Source organism: Tauraco erythrolophus, chromosome 16 (genome assembly GCF_009769465.1).
Source record: "Tauraco erythrolophus isolate bTauEry1 chromosome 16, bTauEry1.pri, whole genome shotgun sequence".
NCBI lineage: Eukaryota > Metazoa > Chordata > Aves > Musophagiformes > Musophagidae > Tauraco > Tauraco erythrolophus.
The window spans coordinates 17,057,950-17,078,865 of NC_141480.1; the positions used below are offsets into that span (position 1 = coordinate 17,057,950).

The 20,916-nt window shown below is 38.3% G+C and overlaps 1 protein-coding gene across 1 annotated transcript in view; it reads right to left on the minus strand.

Moving 5' to 3' along the window:
- Positions 1–20,916, minus strand: part of SLIT3 (slit guidance ligand 3) — a 526,008-nt gene that overhangs the window by 487,976 nt on the left and 17,116 nt on the right. The window contains exons 2-3 of the mRNA XM_086621882.1: positions 11,232–11,303; positions 8,324–8,395 (exon numbers count right to left, since the gene is read on the minus strand). Of these exons, the coding sequence (XP_086478008.1) occupies positions 8,324–8,395; positions 11,232–11,303 (144 nt within the window). The remainder of the gene's footprint in view (positions 1–8,323; positions 8,396–11,231; positions 11,304–20,916) is intronic.

Below are 20,916 nucleotides of genomic sequence, written 5' to 3' on the forward strand. Positions count from 1 at the left end.
CTTCTTAGCAGGGTGAAGATTTTGCATGTTTAGTGGCCCTCAGTGGATCTCTCTTCCGCTAACACAGCTAGACTTCTGATGACCACCTGTGAACATCTATTTTAGTCTTTTATGAGCTCCAACATTTTAGCATTTCCCTATTTCTGCCTCCCCTCCCCATTTCCCTGTTCTTCAACCCTGAATTGTATCTACTGTGTTATTTCACAGTCACTTAATCTCATAAGGTGCTTCTACAATTCTTCAGAGCCAGCATTTGGATTAAAACTGCCCATGAAGCAGTTTTCTGGAAGGCAATATAAGGGTGATGCAAGATGGAGTGGCTTGGATCTCAGCCAATCTGCTAACAAAAATAATCTTTATCATGCAGATTATTTTACAGATAACTCCAACAGCACGAGAGGCAAATTCATACAAGTTGCTCTTTAAGAAGGAAGGGACAAGGCTTGAGCTCTGGCTCACAGTTTAGTCAGTCAATTGGGTCAAGCCAGTTCCAAAATGTTTTATCTGGCTGGAAACAATACCTATGGTTTGGAGGACTGGTCAATCTACCTACCTGTAATTACAAAAATTTAATGGAGAACATCAAGATTATATTCAGAGAAGAGACTGTCAGCTCCAAGAACGAGTCATAAACATCCCAGGTTTAAAGTTACCCAGCTCACGAGCACACGGAGACAACTCTTTCCCCTTGGAAGAAAGGAAAAGCATTGGTGAAGACCACCTACACACAAAAGACAGCAGAACAGCTCTTCAGTAAGAGAGAGGCTGTGTGGGAAACAACAAATTACTCTGTTTTCACAGTGCACCAAAAGAGGATGGCACGAGGTAGGAGATGACAGCACTCAGACTAGCACTGCATGGTGCAATAAACACAGTGGAATAACGAGAAAGCAGAAGTAATGACAGAGACCAGCAAAACCTGTAGTAATCCAAGTGCAGAAAAGAAACCCAAGAAGACACCTCTCGTGCAGATGCCCAAAGAACTGTATGATGCCACAGAAGATACAACATATCGCTGTGATGAACTTGCACACAGCCTCAACACGTGAACACTTAGAGACTCAATTTTTTTTCTTCACATGGACAGTAGTAACCAAGAGCTTTTCCTTGGCTTCTGCCACACATGACAAACTCAAACACAACTCCCGTGATGTGGCTTTGGGACAGCCATTCTCTGACGCCAAGACAAAAGATAGAGACAGGGAGTACGATTTCCTGTACACTGTAGAAAGAGGAAGCACATACTTCTCCATAGTACAAATGGCGTAGAGAAGATTTAGTCTTCCTCCAGACTTCTGGTTCTGAGTCAGAAGCAGGATCAAAGTGTGGAACCTTTTTTGTGCAATAAGTTGATGTAGGAACTCATGAACTTAAAGCTCCTATATGAGGGTGTTGCTGCTACTCTGTTGCTATCAGGGTCAGAAAATGATGCAGATGAAGTACTTACAGTAATGTGGTCCTCACTTAAGCAGTAAAAACTACGTTACGGCCAATTGAAAAAGACGACCCATGCTTCAAAACAACACAATTTTTGAAAAAAGTATTAAGGCTGTACCCACACAAGTTAAACTAAACAGTCACTCCAAATAAATTCATAATTTTCTCAGGTATTTTTCAGAGACATTTTCTGAGAGGAAAGCCTTGGGCCAAATCAAAGAGTAAAAAGGCAATGGAGGTGACTCAAATGATACTAGGAAGATTCTGCAGTACAGCATGCTCCATTCTGCATGATTGTCCCATTGGCATCCAGGAATAAAAACAATAGCATCCCTTCAGATACTCACACCCAAAACATCCTGAGCTCATCGCGTTGGATTTGTCACAATGTAAACTGTCACACAGACACTTGTTTGAAAGGCAATGCTAAACTTTTCTTGAAAACACAAGGTAAGAGAGAGTGCTTTTTCAGATGTTGGTTATAGGATTCTTCTTTTTCAAAAAAAAAAAGGAATAATTTCTCAAAAGATATGGGACAAACATTATTAACAAAATAAAATATTAATCAACATCAATAAACATTACCTGAACTTGCAGGCATCAGCCAATGCAGCAAGGAGCTTCATATCGCCAGCACGCAGGTGCAGGCAGTTCAAGAACTAAGCAGTAGTTTGTTCTTTAAATCAGGAGAACAAGAACACACCTGAAAGTGTCACACACCAAACTTCAGTTTTTCATATTCTTTGCCAGCTCTCACAAAGAGTGGTTAAGTTTACAACTGGTTTCCCTACTTACAAAAGATTACTTCATTGTCACTCAGACTGTGATCTGGGATTAGACAGCACAGGTTCACTGAAGTGGGATGTTGCAGCAGTAATTCTGCCCAGTATGAAAGATCAACTGACATACGCTACACTCAGTTCCTCAGAAGTCAATGGGGGATGTGAGCATCTATGGTATGAATGCAAAGAAATCCATCCATCCCAAATGCAAAGACACCATAGCTTCAAGATGCCTCTAGCAGCCTCCACTCACCAAGCACAACCCTCCTTAGAGGGAAAAGGTCAAGTGTAAAGAGCTGTCTGGGGACCAGAATACAGGCAAAAGGTTGTCATTTCTCCCTGCTAGAGCATCACCTGTTCCTGGGGAGTTTGGCAGCAAACCTAGTATTGCACCAACTTAGGAGTGGTAGTTTGAGAAGGAAGAGGGAAGAATTCAAGTAATAAAATTGAATAAATACCAGACCACAGCTCCAGATCCATTTTAGTGAGTCTTTGTCCTCCAGAATTTCCAGAAAAGTATTTTATAATCACTGAATTCAAATTAGATACATTATCCACAATGACACAAGGAAATGGAGACACAAAACAATAAAGCCCTTTTCTGAAAGGTTACATTCAAACTGTCTTACATATTTACAAATCCATATGGCTTCATAAATAAGTGTAGCATATGCAGTTCCAGAAAAACATCTAAACTGCACACACTGCAAGCCTTGTATAAACACTATAGATTTCTCCATGCTGCCAAAGATTTGCAATAAGCTTTTGTTTACAACAGCAAAGAGCTGTCCAATGCTTTTATTATTTTGCCCGCTACTCTGAAGCACTTAGCAATCTTTCCACTCAGCATGTTAATTATGGAAGATGCTTTTTGTATTACATGATTTATTTAAAGCCTGTTCAATCTCAATTTATGAAATCCAGATTGTGAAGCATCACATAACAATTCATTCTTCTCGTTAGCATCTTTGGTCACTAATAGCAATTTTACAGTACACTACACCAAATAAATATACTTTAATACCTTAATCAAGCATTTAGGAAGCTTCTTACAAAGACTCAATGCACAGTAGCATCCCTGCAGTTAAAGGTCCAATATAATTTGCATTTTGACCTCTGTCTTACCACGCACAAAACAAAAACCGTAACCATACACGTATACACTAGGGTTAAAGCCTGCATTCTAGCTTTTGCTTTTTTTTCCTTTAATGATAATTATTTTTCCCAACTTTGAAAAGATTTGATTTGGCCATGCTTTTACATTTTTTTCTCCTCCCTTAAACAACAAAAACACATTTTTAGTGTTTTCAGATGTTCAGATCTTTTATGCTAGCTAAAGACACTAATTTGAGTAGAAAGAACCTGCCATCAGCCAAAGTCCAATCTTTTGAAGATAATACAGCTACGTGACAATTTCTGGCAGTTGGCCGTGGAAAAGTCAGGATCAGTTGGTGTCTTATATCCTCTCTCATTTTTCACATAAATCTATGACATACATCTGGCTCTGGAAGAAATCTCAGTTCATCTTTTAGGCCCACCAGTATGCCTCTTTATTCTTGATCCTCTTTGCATATGCAATTTCACAATCATTCTATCTTAAAATCATACACTGTGTTAATAGCAAAGCATACAGCTGAAATGCTAAAATTCAAAATAAATTCGGGTTAACATATTGTGCCAGTATAGCACTGTGTTTGCATGGGAATTATCCACGCTGCTTCGAACCAGAGAAAACAAAACCAGGAAAGATGATCAAAGTCAGGCCTTTTACTGCTAACTATTAGGAAAAAAATGGAGAAGGGAATTAGAAAAAAAACACCTACAGTTTCTGAAACCTTCCATGCACCAGCAGGCACAGGTCTTGTTCTAAGATTGCTGCCCTGCTACTGGTAAGGAGGGCAGACTATCAAAATTTACAACTGGCACTTTCAAGTTTTAGCAGAACATTTCCACAGTTTCTTAACCACTGAAGGAACAGATGCATAGATGTGCCTTGCAGAGGCTGTTATTCAACATCAATTTGTAGTATTTTCGGAAAACAAGGGTTTGGAGCCAAAGGAAAGGTGATAGCTAGAGAAGCTAACGAGCCTGGAAGGAGGCATAGTGAAGCTGTTCTGGAACCTCAGCCATACAAGCCACGTTGACACGGAGGCTCTGCAAGCTTTACAGCTTCTCCACTTCAGTATTACACCGCCCAAGAGCACTGTTGGCTTTTCTGAGGCTCAACAGTGCAACTAGTAGTAAGCTGTATGTACCGATTATATCTATTAATGATGCCCCTTAACTGCTTGATGTTCTACGATAAACTACCTCACCACTAATCTTTATGTTTTAGAATAAAACTATAGAAACTTAATGGAATAAACCCACTAGAAACATTTCTGGTTTTCCACTACAATGAGTGCCACTGGATATTCTCGAGAATTCTGAATCTTAGGACTCAGAAGAACGACTTATCCTAAAAAACACTGAATTTTGCTAAGACGCAATGGTTAAAATTCCTGCGTGTTTGGAAAGTTGAGTAAAAACATGCCAAAGTAGATTCTACCTTCCACATCACTTCATTTCTCAGTTTGGGACTGTCAGTCATTTTACCAAGCCTTGCACTGTGTGCTTCCTTCTACTGATATTGCAGACTTCATTAAGCTAATGTACAATTTTGACAATATTCTGCCCTATATCTAAATAATGCCTTTAGATGCTCCATTGGTATTGTGAGCATTAATCTCCTACAAAACCAAAAAACCAAGAAAATCCAAACCAAAAAACCCAACCCAGAGTAAAATCCAAATAACTGGAGAGCCACCATCATGGTGTTTTGACAGCAGTGGCTAACAGCTCTACAGACATTTTGTTTAAAATTTAGAATGTTATGCAGACATGACAAAGAAAATTCTGCTAATTTACTCAGTTGGTAACGATGGATTTGCTTCAATATCCAGATAAAGGAAAAAATTATATTGAGCTAAAATAATAATCACCTAAGGTTATGTCCTTTGAACGACTACCATGGGGTGGGGAGTGGAACAATACAGTTCCACTGTTACTTTAAACAAAAGACCTTTATGGATGGTATTTTGCCAGGAATAGAAATCACTCCCGTTTTTTAAAGTCTGACCCAATGCAGCTGCTTTGTTTAAAGAGAATTTGATGACTACTTTTGCATCCACTTCAATAGATCAAAACAGCATATTATTCCAACATTGAAGCAATATAAGCAATTTTTATTTGTTATTTGAAAGAAATTAAATGGAAAAAAGCCAAGTTTTTTTAAATTCAACCATCATACTTTCTTCATTAACATTTTGCAATGTTTGACAATACTTAATAAAATAGCTTTAATATTACCTCAAGTGTTGCAATTTAGCCTTTATAAGTTACGCCAAACTTTCCACATTTCATTCTCCAAAGCCTACTTACTCATCGCAAAAACAAAAAGAAAGTCAAATTTATAGTTTTATCCTAAAAATGATTTAAGCTAAAATACCAAAAAGTTGCAAGTTTCCAAGCCTCCCTTTCCTACTACATTCATTTAGGAAATATTTTAATGACAAGCCATCCTGAAAGAGAAGCAGAGATGCAATATATTTAACAGGCCAGGCTAAGAGTTCGCACAGTGGGGGAGCGGGGAAAAGGGGGAAAAAAGTACTTTCAAACATCACATACTTCGACATTATTAAAGCTATCACATTTTCTAGCTTGTGGTTTCACAAAGTACATTCTTTTCATCTGCTAACAACGCAAGCTTTACAGGAAAACAACACATTAAGGCAACACTTGAGTATCATTGGTTGCCCAGAGAAGCTGTGGCTGCCCCATCCCTGGAAGTGTTCAAGGCCAGGCTGGATGAGGCTTTGGGCAACCTGGTGTAGTGGAGGGTGTCCCTGCCCATGGCAGGGGGGTTGGAACTAGATGATCTTTGAGGTCCCTTCCAACCCAAACCATTCTATGATTCTTTGATTTCTGGATACTAATAGCTAGCCCTTCTCCCAGAATTTTTTCAAAACTCATTTTGTAGTTTAACTAAAGCTATCTGTATTTAAATGCAGATATGAAAAAGGTTTATCTTACATACACATATAAATATGCACAGATATATATAATATAAGCTTAAAACTAGGACTTAACTGTTAGGGTACTAACTCAAAGATGAGCTTCAACATGAACAAACTGTTTTCTACAGTGTTAGGCTATGCTTAATTTTCCAAAATTAAGCTGGTCATTATTTTTTACTGCCCAGGAAACATGAAATAAATCAACTATGGCAAAACTCTTGTCTTGAAAGTGCTTTCTAAGTAATTATAGTTAAAAATGCATTTTAATCAGAATTTAAAACTAATATCCCTTATTGCCGTAAATGGAGCTTTGTAATTCAACACATAAATCCTGAGTAAATTAATTTTAAAAGTTAAGCATATTAGTTAAACAACTTGTGCTGGTTTTGGCAGGGATAGAGTTAATTTTCTTCACAGTAGCTCGGATGGGGCTGTGTTTTGGATTTGTGCTGGAAACAGTGTTGATAGCACAGGGATGTTTCATTATTGCTGAGGTGCTTCAACAGAACCGAGGCGTTTTCTGCTTCCCACCCCACCCCACCAGCAAGCAGGCTGGGGGTGCACAGGGAGCTGGGAGGGGACACAGCTGGGACAGCTGACCCCAACTGACCACAGGGATATTCCACACCGTATTATGTCATGCTCAGTGTATACAGCTGGGGGAAGACAGAAAAAGGGGTGGACATTCAGAGTGATGACATTTGTCTTCCCAAGTCAACCACTACATGTGATGGAGCCCTACTTTCCTGGGGATGGCTGAACACCTCCCTGCCCATGGGAAGCCGGGAATGAATTCCTTGTTTTGCTTTGTTTGTGTATGCGGCTTTTGCTTTACCTCTCAAACTGTCTTTTTCTCAAACCACGAGTTTTCTCACGTTTACGCTTTCGATTCTCTCCCCCATCGCACTGTGAGGGCAGTGAGCCAGCAGCTCCATGGTGCTTAGCTGCCCACTGGGCTTAAACCACGACACAACTTAAATGCAAATCTAATCCTGAGATCATCTGAAACAGTTTTAGTACAGCATAAGCTCAATACTCAACTTCTCTGGAACAGTTGCTAGCAAGAACTTTACTCTTAAAAGCTGCTTTAGAAAACATCAATTAGAAAATACCAAGTCCTACAACAAATGCCTTGCAGATAACTGAGCTAACCATCAGGTATAAAAAAACTGCTTCTTCACTTCACAAATGGGCATTCCAAACCAGCATGCAATTTGGTTCTAGTCACCTACCTCTAACAAAGAATAATTCCCAGAAGTATTTCATTATTACAGAGATTTTGTTCTCCCATCATAAGCCGACAAAATTAATCTGTCTTCATGATAATGCTAATCAGTGCACTCAACTACGAGTAGCAATTGGACATGGCATTACTTCTGTATTTTCTGAAATTTAAGTTTATACTCTTGAAGGCCAGTAGTTTTCTACAAATCTGATTCTGGAATAAAGGACCTCTTATATTCACCTTTTTTAAAAAAAAAATTTAATTGTTATCAAAAGCAGAGAAAATCTATGGTCTTTTGTCCACTAAGTCTAGCATGATACCCTGGAATCCACTGGTATCAGTGGCATTATACAACTTCAAAGGAAACGAAGCTAAGCAGAAAATTAAGTCTAAAGACAGTTTTAGAAATACTGTGGTTCTCAAAGGAGACAATTGCAACTTCCATTAGCATAGATTTTTACACATATATATAAATACAAATACATAACAACATGAAATTATTATAAACAAATCTTTCTTTCCCTATTTATCAGTTTTAAGAGTTGCCCCCAGATAATGTCCTTTCGATCACGTTGTTAAGATTCTGGTGTCACTGACAGTACTATTTCCTTGACAGACAATCGTACATTTTATTTCAAGTATTAGCTATCATGCAATATAAATTCAATCATGTTTAGGAGCATACTTTAATTTAGGCAGGTACTCATCTCTCTCTTTTTCTTAAAGGAAGTTAATTTTATAATTACGAAATATTATGAATGACCATTAACAGTGAGGTAGAAAACCTGTTGATTTTCCATAGGTATATAAATATAGATACTTACAGTCGTTCAAGTTGCTTTAGATCCTGAAACGCTCCACGTTCTATCACACTAATCTGATTCTCTTCCAAGTGTCTGCAATGCCAAAAATACCAGTTAATTTTAAGACAACAGAACAAAAGAGCTTCCTCGCTTCTCTTCCCATATGCTACAAAATCGCTTTTCACAGAAGTACGAGTAACAGTTATAATTAGAGATTATTTTAAAAATACAGACAGAACAGCACTGTTTCATGGTCACTAACAGGAAAACGATTCAAAAATTGCATCCTGACTGCCACATTTGGTAAATGTTTTTGCTCCTAAACTTTTAAAACCATAACAGTCAGAAAGGTGTTGGTGTAGAGGCTGACTGTTACATGCTCAGTTACATTACTCTTAGTTTCTATAATGTTAAGTGAGATAACTGACTCCTACAGCCCATAGCAGGAACTCAATCCATGACAACATCATTTTTTGTCCAGCCTTTATGTTCTGCAAAGGTTTCAGGCTTGTCCCAGAGCGAACCATTCGTAAGTAACCCAAAGGGGTTCAAGCCCCCCAGAAACACAGCCACGGCAGAGGTATGCAGTCCCACTGTACCACAGCGTCCAGAAACACATGGGAAAAGTCCCAGGTCTCCACTGTGTCCGAGCCTGCTTTTCCTCACTCCCTGAGACTCAGACAAGGATAAGCTGTAAGCAATGGAGACTGACTTCTCTTTGATTTACACTGTGCAGGAAACAACTATTAATTTACACAGCAGAAATGCTCTTTATAGGCAAAGTGGAAGGCAAGAAATAGAGATGCCAACGGTCCTGTTTAAGCTGACCTTACTCCTCCCTCAGTGCTGCTTTCCAGCACACATCCATTTTCTGCTTCGGTAAGAGCACTGAGATGCATAGACTACATCTCTAGGCTCTCCAAACACTTCACATGGCTTTAACTAAAACACAGAAAGGAAGAACTCAACACACAGTAAGTCTAAGCTCAGCCAAGACTAAGCAGTGAAAAAGCACTCTTCTCGCCTGTTCTCAGCAGTCACTCTGCACTCCATCCCATGAGGATGCTCAGAGCTGTTGAATTGGACAGCAGTTGAGAAAACAGACAAGACAGTATCCCACAGCTAAGACTACGTATGAAGATCAAAAAACAAAATTAAAAAAACCCAAACGTGAACCTGAGAGACATGTTCCTAAAAGGAAGGGGAGGAAAAACTCCACGAGGAAAGAGAAAAAAGATGAAGTTGTAAGGGATAAAAGGAAGAGGTGCACAAAGGAATATTTTGCATACATGTTGTCAGTTTGAGGCTGGAAGCTTTTTTTCTGTTGTACTGTTCTACCAGTTTCCAGATCACTTGTTTGTTACTTTCATTCTGATGTCTGAAAACAGGACTAGACTACCTTTCTAGGAATTCTGGGACAGGTTTCATGTTTCTGTGCTTCCTACTATATCTCCATCACATATGGGTCAAAAAAAAAAAAGGAAAAAAGGTGTCAGTGATGTAGAATAGCCAGAATTATGAAGAGATCATAAGAGAAAGCAAAGAAAAAAATAACAAAAATCAGAAGGACTTCTCTAGAGGGCAAAAGTGCACGAAGTAAAAAAAGCTGCACAGTCACACAAGAGAAAAAAACGCAGACACAGATATGACAGGAACACGTAGAATAGAGGAACATGCAACAATGAACAAAATGGGTATATTAGCAGACAATGAAATGGCATGTCTTGAGTTTCAGACAGTCTTCATACATTGGAAGACAAAACCAATATAAAAACACATCTATTTTTAATAGGTGTATTCTGGTTTTATTCCTAATGACTTCTGCAGCAAACACCACACTACTCAAAGGCCGAGCCAATGTGTTACACAACGAACACAGAATAAAACACTCACACAAAGATGGCAGTTGCATATTTTGCTTCATGTTAAGAGCATTCGGTATAAATGACTGGAGTGGCATTAGGCAATGTCTGACACCATAAAAAAACAACCAAACCACAACAACTACTGACATTAATGACAGTACAGTACATGTACTTTATTAGACTTCCGACTTCCAAAACGGTATTGACAGTTGGGATGGGAGCCAAGAAAATCTAAACAATTCCACTGCTAGAGATGAGAGAAACACCACAGGAATTAAAAGTCTTCTAATAGATTTGAAATGTTTTCTTAGTACATGACAACTTGTTCAAAAGCGTTAAGGTATCAGGAGAAAAGACTTGAGTCTGCATTGGCAGGATTCAACTAATTTGCTGGTTGAATTATCACTAAAGAACTGTAACAGTTCAACACTTGCAGTTTCAAGAACTTCTTTTAGAAGACACTCGAAGGAAAACATTGACTGCAGAGGGCAGCCTTAAGAATTATAGGAAGGAGTTTTCAGGGAGTGCTGGTGACATGACTTGTTGTGATAGCTGTTTGTTTCAGAAGAAGTCAGAGCAGTAAAACCAACCTGTCTCTGTCAGCGCTGGGACCAACTCAAGATTAGGTTTTTGTCTTGGTCACCAAAACTTGGAGTTTAGTGCACCAGTTCAGTAAAATACTGCTAGTGAACTAGATAGCACACACACACACAGAATGTAGTCACTATTATGTAAATGGCACGTGATAAACAGAACTAGGTATCAAATTTTTTTTTAAAGTAAAATTAGAAATTTGAACTTTATTCATTGATTACTGTTAACATAAATACCTTTCTTGTTTCAGAAACATTTTCAATAAAATCACCTCAGCCACTGCTTTTAAATATATAGATCTACACGCACGCGTATATGATCTACCTGACAACATAGCAATGTTACTCTCAGATAAATTTGCCAATTTGTATCTCAATGCTAGCATTTGATTTGTAGAATTATGGATATTCTTAGTACTAGCATCCTAAACTAGCCTTGCAAAGAAAAGACAAGTTTTGTGTTATACTCACAAGACACGGAGATTCTTCAGTCCTGTGAAGTCTGTCTTTGTGATTCTTGTGATATTATTTTTTTCTAGATCACTGCAGAAGAAAAAGAAATCAGTATTTAGACTCTATAACTGACATCCAAAATTCTGTTCGCAGAAAGTACCTCCAGCCCTGGAGCATCTATCAGCTGCTCAAATTGTACAAATTAACGTTTCCACTAAAAACTCAAAAAGTAAATTCAGATGCATTTTGCCTCCTTCTCCAAGTACAGTGCTCTCATACAAGAAGTTTCCTCCATTTTTCTCTCTAATGTTAGTGCTTACTATATGCTTCTTTCTCCCTCCAGACTACAGTCTTCTAAGGGGCTGAATATATTCAAGAACTCGATTGGTTCCCAACAGCTGAAACAGAGAACTGAGTCCCAACGTGAAGATCAACCTCTGGGGTTAGTCTAAACCCAAGCGTCCGGCCAGCCACAGAAACGGAGGCTACACAGAGCTGGAGGAGACAATTACTTGAGTGACTCCGAAGTGTGGTCTCCCTGAGATGACTGGAAGATTCATTAAGTTATAGAACAGTTTTTGGGTTTTTTTCAAGCATTCTAATTGGGCAGCCTCCTGATCTCAGCTTTTTGGAAAAGATGTTTTTGTCAGAAGATACTGTTAATCACACTGACCTGTTTCCCATGCGGGTTCACCCTCTGCGAGTTTCTACCTTCTGTCTTTAAACTCTCAATTTCCTAACACCTCTTATGCGGCGACACGTTTTCCTCACATGCTCACATATACCAAGCATTACCTCCTGCACTCTGTTTCCATCTGTGCCAATTCATGCTCTAGATTCCAAATTAATAAGTAACTGGCATCCTTTCCATGACAGGGAAAACCCACTGTAATCAGACTTCGAGCTGCCCACTTGTCTGCAGGTTTCCTTTGCAGTGAGTACACCAAAAATACTGAGGAATTTCATGTCTAAACTTATATCTTAACAGAACAGCCTCAAAATAAAACACTCTAGTTTGAGACAAATTCTATTTACTTCACAGTTGAATCAAATTAAAAACAAAGGAATTTATAAACTAATCCTTCTTACGAAATTGATCCCATACTTAAAAGACAGCTCTGAATACACTAGTTTTGGTGCCTTTAGAGTCACAACAAACCAAGACTAACTCTTTTTGTTCCCCAATGTGAAGAGTCTTTGTGTCATTTCACTTCAAAGTCTACCCAACACCTGCTTGCGCCATAGGTCTTATGTTGCTGTTTCCTCTCCTCTGGACTTGCCTTTACTAGGCACTCCCACAGTTGTCCCGGTTGAGCATGCACCATTGTTTGGGGTTTGTTTTGTTGGATTTTTTTCTCTCCAGGTTGTTCTACCTGACCTAGTGCTAACCAACGGAGACAAGACAAACAGCCAGTCTTTCTTCCTGGTCTTCAGCCATACTCATTTTAACATAATAAGCAATATGCAGCAAACTTAAAATTAATAAAAGCAGATATACTCTCCGTCATGTCTCCACAAATTTGTTCTGAGTGTCAGTTTCCTAGATACAGTAAGACTTATGAAAATAAGTTCTCTAGTACTGGAGTAAACTTTTTTCTTCTGAGTCACATTTTATGTCTATCAAAAGCTGCTAAATATCAAAAATACAAGCCTTTGTAGTAACAGTTTTCATGCAAAAAAAGCTTTCAGTATTTTTCTAAAGATCATGATATTGTAAACAATACATTCTGACAAATTTCCTTGTCTATTGCCATCGAATGAAAGCATTCTAATATGCAAAATTAGCCATGAGGCTAGCCATTTGTTTTCTAAAAGAAAATATGAGATGCAAAATCCACAGCTGGAAGTAGAAATATTTTCTATGCAATTAATTTTCACTATAGCATATAAAGTATAGTTACAGCATTAACGTGCACTGGGATACAACTCTCATATTTACAAGATCAATTTCTCTCCCATTTCTACTAGAATTCAATGACAGAACGCAAGATTACAGTATTATTTTTAAGTATATTCAGCAATCATCTGTCACCTGCACAAACCATGACCCTGAAATAATTTCCGAAAATCAGATGGGTACTCTTTCAAGTCGATTATTTCTCTAGGTACAGAAAGGAATTCAAGGAAGGAGAAGTAGTCACGAATGCCTCACCTATCACGTTTGTATAGGTGCATAGATGGCTGTCTAGGATGGCTTCTAAGTGCCTAGCAAGTAATATTGCAAACAAAACAGAAAAGCTCTTGAAGTGCTGAGAACAGTTTAATCTTTTGTAATCATTGATTTACCATCCTGTGGTGGGGTGGGGAAGTGCTCCTGGCTGGCACAATTGCCAATAATTTTCTACCATACTTGCAGTTCCACACAAGCCTTGCGGTACGGCTGCTACTTAAGCCAGTCTTTTGTCACCTCTCACGAGGTCCTGTTAGTACGTTAGAACTACTAGTGAGAAACACATGAATGTTCAAGCACAAATGATAATTTCCTTTGAATCGAGATGATTTTTTTTCTGCCGACATGAAGTAATATTCTCCTGAGGCATTAAATGAAAAGCAATTGTCACGGTAACAAATTTCATTTTTGTAGTGTGAACCATATTGTCACATAAAGGCAGTTATGTATTTTGAAGTTTAAGCCTGTAAAAAGGTACATTTTCAATGTTAAGAGAAGAAAAAGAACTGATTTTTTTAGTGTATCTAACTTCCTTAAAAGCTTCTAACCATGAAAAGAGTTTTTTCCTAATATGAACTCCACTTATCAAAAATTTAAGTGTTTAAATGAGTACAGGTAATTGTACTCATTAATCTGAGGAAATAACTCTTCATATTCCTACATACACATAATTGTTTTCTCAGGCGTTCCCTAAATCTCAGATGCAAACAGATATGGAATTAAGCTCCTTTTAACGTCATTTTAACATGCTGGTGCATTCACTTACTGGCACTGAAAAGCTAAAAAAACACACCAAAAAAAATATCCCACCACAAATAAACTTGATACGGTACGAGACACTTATTAACGGAGTGTAGTCTGGTACTCACAAGCCTGCAATGACCATGGTTAAGCTCATGGTTCACACTGACAAAACCCCAGCCTACATATCTACAAGATTTCTGCTGGGGACAAACCAGCTACAGTTTCATGTCTCCATCTTTTCCATGGCAACTTAATTTGCCACAGACAAAAGGAGGAAAGAAGAGCTTAAGGACTACTTAGAAAAAAAAAAAAACAACAAAAAAAACACCAAACCCTGAAACTCAGACCAATAATTCTACACATGTTCTACAATGGGAATTTTTTACTGAATTCTGGCATTAAAAATAGAATCCATATAGGCAGAGAATACATAATATTCTTACATATCTTCTTTCAAGCATTTGCATCTATCTTGTAGTGAGTCTTTCTGAAGTATACACAAGATATGGAAACCTATTTCTGATGGTTATTAATAAATGTCAAAATAATACTATTAAAATCATCAAGTCATAAAATGGTTTTAAAAACAGATAGAATAAACTTTTAAGAGTTAGTTTATGCATCTTAGCACAGGACATAATAGAAGAAACATTATCTTGTCAGGAAACCATTTTCTTTAGCACAGATGGAAACTAAGGATAATGAGGAGATGAGGGAAAAAAATCCCTGCATTTCAGCTATATGAACAAGACAGCATACTTGCTTGACCTCTGTCAACTGTATTTTAAAAAGGTCCATTAAAGAAAAAACACACAAAACAACTACAGAGTAGTTCCGTTGCACGCAGCAGCCATTTTCTTCCATTTGCCTTTATCCTGTTGATTGAATCATGGTTTTCTCCAAGAATACCTTTGAATCGCTGCCTACATTTTTAAGATTTTCCAGCTTAATTTCCACTTCTATTCTTAGTTCAGTTCTTCCACCCTGGTGCATCATTAACTACTCACTGGTAGGCCAGCACGACCTGATTGCAAGAAGCATTGGAAAGAATTAAGTCTGGAGTAAGCGACGCATAAATAGCTTGTGTTTTACTTGCATGTTGTTTCCCATCTGCTTTTCATGTCACTCCTTCAGATGTTTTCCCTTGCCTGTATCTCAGAAAAGGTCTAGCAAAGCACAGCACTAAGAGGGTTAGAATTGTTCAAGGCAGATCGGAGGCAGCTAAGGTATACGTGGCAACACGGTGTCACTGGCCCCACTTTTTGTCCATTTTGGCAAGACTTAGTTCTCAGCACAGCTTTACTCAGCTCATACAAGTGTATGCAGAACTGCATTCCTGTCATATATACACACCTATCTCTCCACCACACCACCCCTCCCACCCAGTCTGTGAGACCCATTTCACACATCAGCTCTGTCCCTCTCTACTTTCAGCCCCAGGAATGCTCCTGCTATTCAACATTCTTCCCCCAGTGAAATCTGCAGCTCTCTATTCTGAAAGAGACTTCAGCATTCCTTGATCAATACATATCTTGAGACTGCTTTTTTTCCTCTACTCATGTAGAATGGCACAACCTATATTGTATATGTACTATCAATCACTCTATTCATCTCTTCTGAAGGTTAGTATCTAATGGAAGGTTTCCACTTCTCTAAGTAAAATCACTTGGACAATGCTCTAACTTGAAAAGAACGTTCTTCGTGAAGTTCACTTTCATTAAACCATTAGGATTTAATCGATAACTGCCACCTCTGTTTTAAAAAGCAGTATTAACCTTCTGAACATTTCCCCATTCCAACAAGCTCTCCCTCAAGGCTTATCTGCCATTTGAAGAAAAACAGACTAAAACCTTGATGAACTACTACGTACCACTTCCTCCTCCGGTTCACAGTAGGTCCAACACAGATGCAAGGAAGCAAATTGCCACAGGTTACCCCATTAGTCAATTAAACTTTGTGACTGTGAAGTTACTGAACTAATGCAGACATTAGTGGTTTACAGCTGGTATTTGTGGGCAACATAATATTTTATGTTTCCTTCATAAAGTTTGGCAGCTGATTATGGGCTCACTAGTGGGTTTCAACTACAAAAACCTAAACCTTAACATCTCATCTTGGTTGGCTTTCAGATACATCAGTGTTCATAAGAACTCTTGGAAACAAACGCAGCTTTGAAAAGAAATCATCTGGGCCAAAGACATGGGGAAAATTATACGGTAAAGGTGAATCTAATTTATATTTAACTTCAGCAAATACCTATGTGCAGATACATTCATTCTACACAAAATTCTTACGGTGCAGAATTCCTGCATCTTGCATAGTGTGTGGGGCCAAGCGGATCTTAGATCTTACCAATATATCAGTCTCACCCCACACACACAGAAGCCTAGCTCCTACTCTGTCATTTCATGTTCAGGCAACATTGTGCCATCACCTAAGAACATCTCTTCTGGTGCATCAGCAGCAAAGTTGATCCCACTAACTTAAAAAGACAGAAATTGTTATCTATACCAGCATTAGTACAGCTTTTCGTATTAGGACTCTCTTGACAATCTATTTTTCTTTTTAGCACAAAACACACAATGCAGGTGTAGTGGCAGTTTAAAGAAAACAGACACAGAAGGAATTATTTCAGTGGGAACAGGAACATGAATTGGACTAGAATGGCACAAGACATGATGAAAGTGAGTTCAGATGAACTATTAAAATGAGCTTTACTCATAAACATGTCCTGCTATGTTCTAATAACAATTTAATTCAATACATATTTTGTAGATGATGAAGACGAAGTCACACAATGTGCACTCTTATTACAAACAGGGATGCTCGGAGCAACTGGAGCAAATCCTGCTTCATAGCAAGAATTCCTCTGAATTGCTTCATCTTTCATTCTGCTCTAAAAACAATGTAGTGAACTTAAGACAGACTTCTAAATGTTTTAAAGCATCAACACTCTCTGAAGCATGCTATGATTCAGCTTCAAACAGTACGAGTACACAGATTTCTTGTTATGTTACTTAAATTTCAGTTGATAATTCTTCTGCCTAGCCACTCAACTCTTTCAATGTATCTGGACACTGCTCTCGATTCCCATCCTCTTCCTTGGACTGCATAAAGTTTATGACTTGAGAAGTAAATCCACTTGCCACTTAGCACTACTTGCTTCTCTCTTCCAGACTCACAAACCTTGGCAAATATACACACGCATCTTAGACAGCTCTGAGCCTGTACTTCTCAAACACATAAAATTAGAATTGGCTTTGACAACACTTCACCACCACCATAAACTTATAAAAGAGCCAGTAACAAAGACAATCAGATACTGAAGTCTTGCAACAATCTTCAAATCAATAATTCAATACTTGCATATAAATAAAAAATCCTTATACAAAATTCAAATCCTTTTACACGCAAGGATGCAAAAATTCAAAACAACACTACCAGATCGTAGCAAGTTCATGTTAGTCATGTGAAATATGTTCATTTGATTCATGTCAATATGGGACAATGGATGGATGTGCAAGTAAGTGGCGAGGAGTAGGGTGTGCTTATTCAAGATAAGTGATTGTCTTAGTTTAAGATCGCTGTGAAATGCAAAAACGTAAACCTGCGAAATGCCTCATGATGTTGCTAACCACGAGCCCCAATTGTGCAATGTGTTCCCCTGATACATGGCAATATAGAACAATGTTAGGGCCGCACAGCGAAATATGACCTTCTCTGTATATGTAACCTTTAACCATTCTGTTCGTTCTCGTATAACCGTAGTCCTAGAGAAAGCAGTATATAGTTCTCGCTTCTTGCAAAAGCCACCTAACATTTTGGGTTTTTTTTTCTCTTCTTCTTTTGCTTTACTGCCAGTTGCAAGGTGTTAGACAAGAGGGGCCTAGGGTTTTACTGCAAGTGGAGTATTTACTTTAAGACAAGCTTCTAATTAAGGCATTTTTTTAAGCTACAATTTTTTCTTATCTGGAAAACCACCAGACTCCAGGCCTAACCCTGTTAGCTTTTGGTCAGAAAAGAAGTTGCTTTAGTTCTCCTTCTACAAGTAACCAATTATTTCATTTTGTTAAGGACATTCACTGTCAATAAGTATTCCAGGAGCAACAGTCTTCCTCAGTTTCAGAGAACTCTCAGGTGCCAATCTGGCAAATACAGTGGCATTCCTGACAACAAAACTGAAAATCGTCTCTGATATTCTATAACTTCATGGCAGTCGCTGATTTTGCAACTCAAAGACAAACACAAGTCCTAGACAGGTAGTGTTTCAGAAAATGTTTATTAATCTATCTGTCTTTAACCTAGGAAGCAACTACACCAAATGAAAACACAATCAAAGTGAAAACGACCTGCTACCTAAGGAGAAGGGAATCTAGAGCACCAGCTGCAACTTTGTTCACATCCTCAGATGTTTGTTCATTTATATTAATAAACCAAGAATTCAATAAGAGAAACTGCACACTGTGTTTAAGAAAAATTAACTGCCACAAACTTCAAAAGACAGCTCCCAGCCAAGTTACGCAGCACGAGGATTCTTTCCTGTCCAATTGCTTCATAAGCAGGTTAAGTATGTATTTATAGTCACAGAACCTCAAACATGAAACTTAGTTTCTGTTCCTGCTAAGTTTTGAAAGTGGCTACCACGAACCAGCTCAAAGCTATACATATTTGTGTCACTTTTGGGACAAACAAATCAGCATAAAACCCAACAGTCTGAAAAGAATCTTGATGAAACCAACACCTTGTGTAATCTACAGAGAGGATGCACTTCTCTTCATCTCATTTTCTGGTATTTTCCAATAAGGAATGCATGAAATTTGCATGTCACACAGAACAACGTATTTAAGAATTAATAAAAAACTTTGTTGTCCCCCAAGAACCAAAGACGTCAGGATCCAACACACCATCTAGAACTTGCATCGAAACAACCCTCAGCTAGGACACAATTCATGAAACTTCCAAAAGTTTTTGAAAAACAGAAGAAAAAATTATTTCCTTACAAATTTCAGAGCAACTGTTTTGAGGATACAGCACACCACCTTTGTTATAATTAATCTATATGTTCCAAAGGACTTAATTTCAATGACAAATCAACTTGGCAGTAACATGCAAAACATGGAAACTAAAATTCAAGTGATAGCAATCAAATCTGGATTCTTGAATCTGAAGAGTTACTGATATTTTTCATTAGCTTAATTCCTCCAAATAACTCAAGCAGTACGCATTCCTGGGAAACAAGGCTTTTATTGTTTTGCCATTACATTGCTAAAAGACTTGGTCTATCCAAACCACCTGCTAGAATGACAGCTGAGTCATCCCTTGAAAATTTTCCTGTTGGATTTGTTTTCCCAGCCCCCAATCACTAGCAAGGTAACCATGACCAGAAACAGGCAACACCCCAGTTAGAGGAAACATGCATTTTCACAGGTAAGTTAACCATTCACTTGGCTACCTGCTGCACTCTGGAAGCTTAAAGCCACAAGAAATACCTTCTTGATTTTTATGAAAGCTACCTGCAGGGGTGGAGGCAAAAGGTTGTTAAGTAAAGCCCTCCTCTCTTTACGAGTACTTTTGTTCTCGGTTTGGGAACATGCTAACAACCATAACCATTAAAAGGAGAAAAATCCACTCCCATGTGCAAACATATCCATAGAGTAGCTTTTGGCTACCCTTTGCAGTCTTTACACACCCAGTATCTGTTTTGTTATTTTAACCATTTTCCAGGATTTCTGCTATGGAGTTAATTTGTCTTTAATGGGTACGGACTGCCTCTAGCCTCTTAACCTTAAATGACTATCATTCCCCATAGAAAGCACTTGGCAATTCTCTTATGCCTTCAATCCAAGAACTTCAAAGTTACTGTGATAAACTACTCAGTTGTAACACTACCCTGAAATCCTCTGGCAGCACAATCTGCATATCTTCAGATTTAACATATTTCCATCTCAACTTTTGCAATGCAGGAAATAAAGTTCTGGGACTGGATTTTATGAAATTCACAAACTCCATCAGTTTCCCAATCACTTGGGCAAGTACGAACATCACTTGTAAAGAAAATACAAAAACTTCAAAATCATGTTCAGGTGAAGAAAAATCATTTTTTAAAAAAGAAGATGGTACGTTCCATCTCTATATATGACTTTAAGTTATTGTTTTCTTCTTAAAACAAACAGCTTACTTAGCAAAGAAGCATGAGAATTATTTTTTTTTCATGACTGCTAGGGAGCCTAGTACTTTCTAAAGATTTCACATCATCTAAGTCAACAGGGGAAAAAAAAAAAATAAAGTCCTCTATCTAGGAGAAAATAATCCCATGCAACAATTACAGGTGGGGCACTGACCAACCAAGGAGCTGCTTTGCAGAAAAGGATCTTGGAGTCCCATTGGGCCACAAACCATCAGCAGTGTGCTCTTGTAGCACTGAAGGTCACCTTTGACCAGACTGTACCAGCAAGAGTGTAGCCAAAAGGGTTTAAGAATTTGTAAGAATTAACCCATCTCTGTACTCAGGATCTGTGACAGTTCATCTGCAATACTGTGTCCAGTTTCAGGCTCCCTGGTACAAGAAAGGCATTGATGCATCAGAGAGAGGGAAGTAAAGGGCCACGGAGACCATCCGGAAGCTCCAGCATACAACGTATGAACAGAGGCTGAGAGCTGGGCTTGCCGAAATTACTTAAAAGATGAAGGGGAGATCTTACTTAAATCTATAACTACCTAGTAGGTAGGAGAACACAGAACCCCTTCTCTGATATGCAGTAAGATCAAGTCATATGTGGAGGCACATTA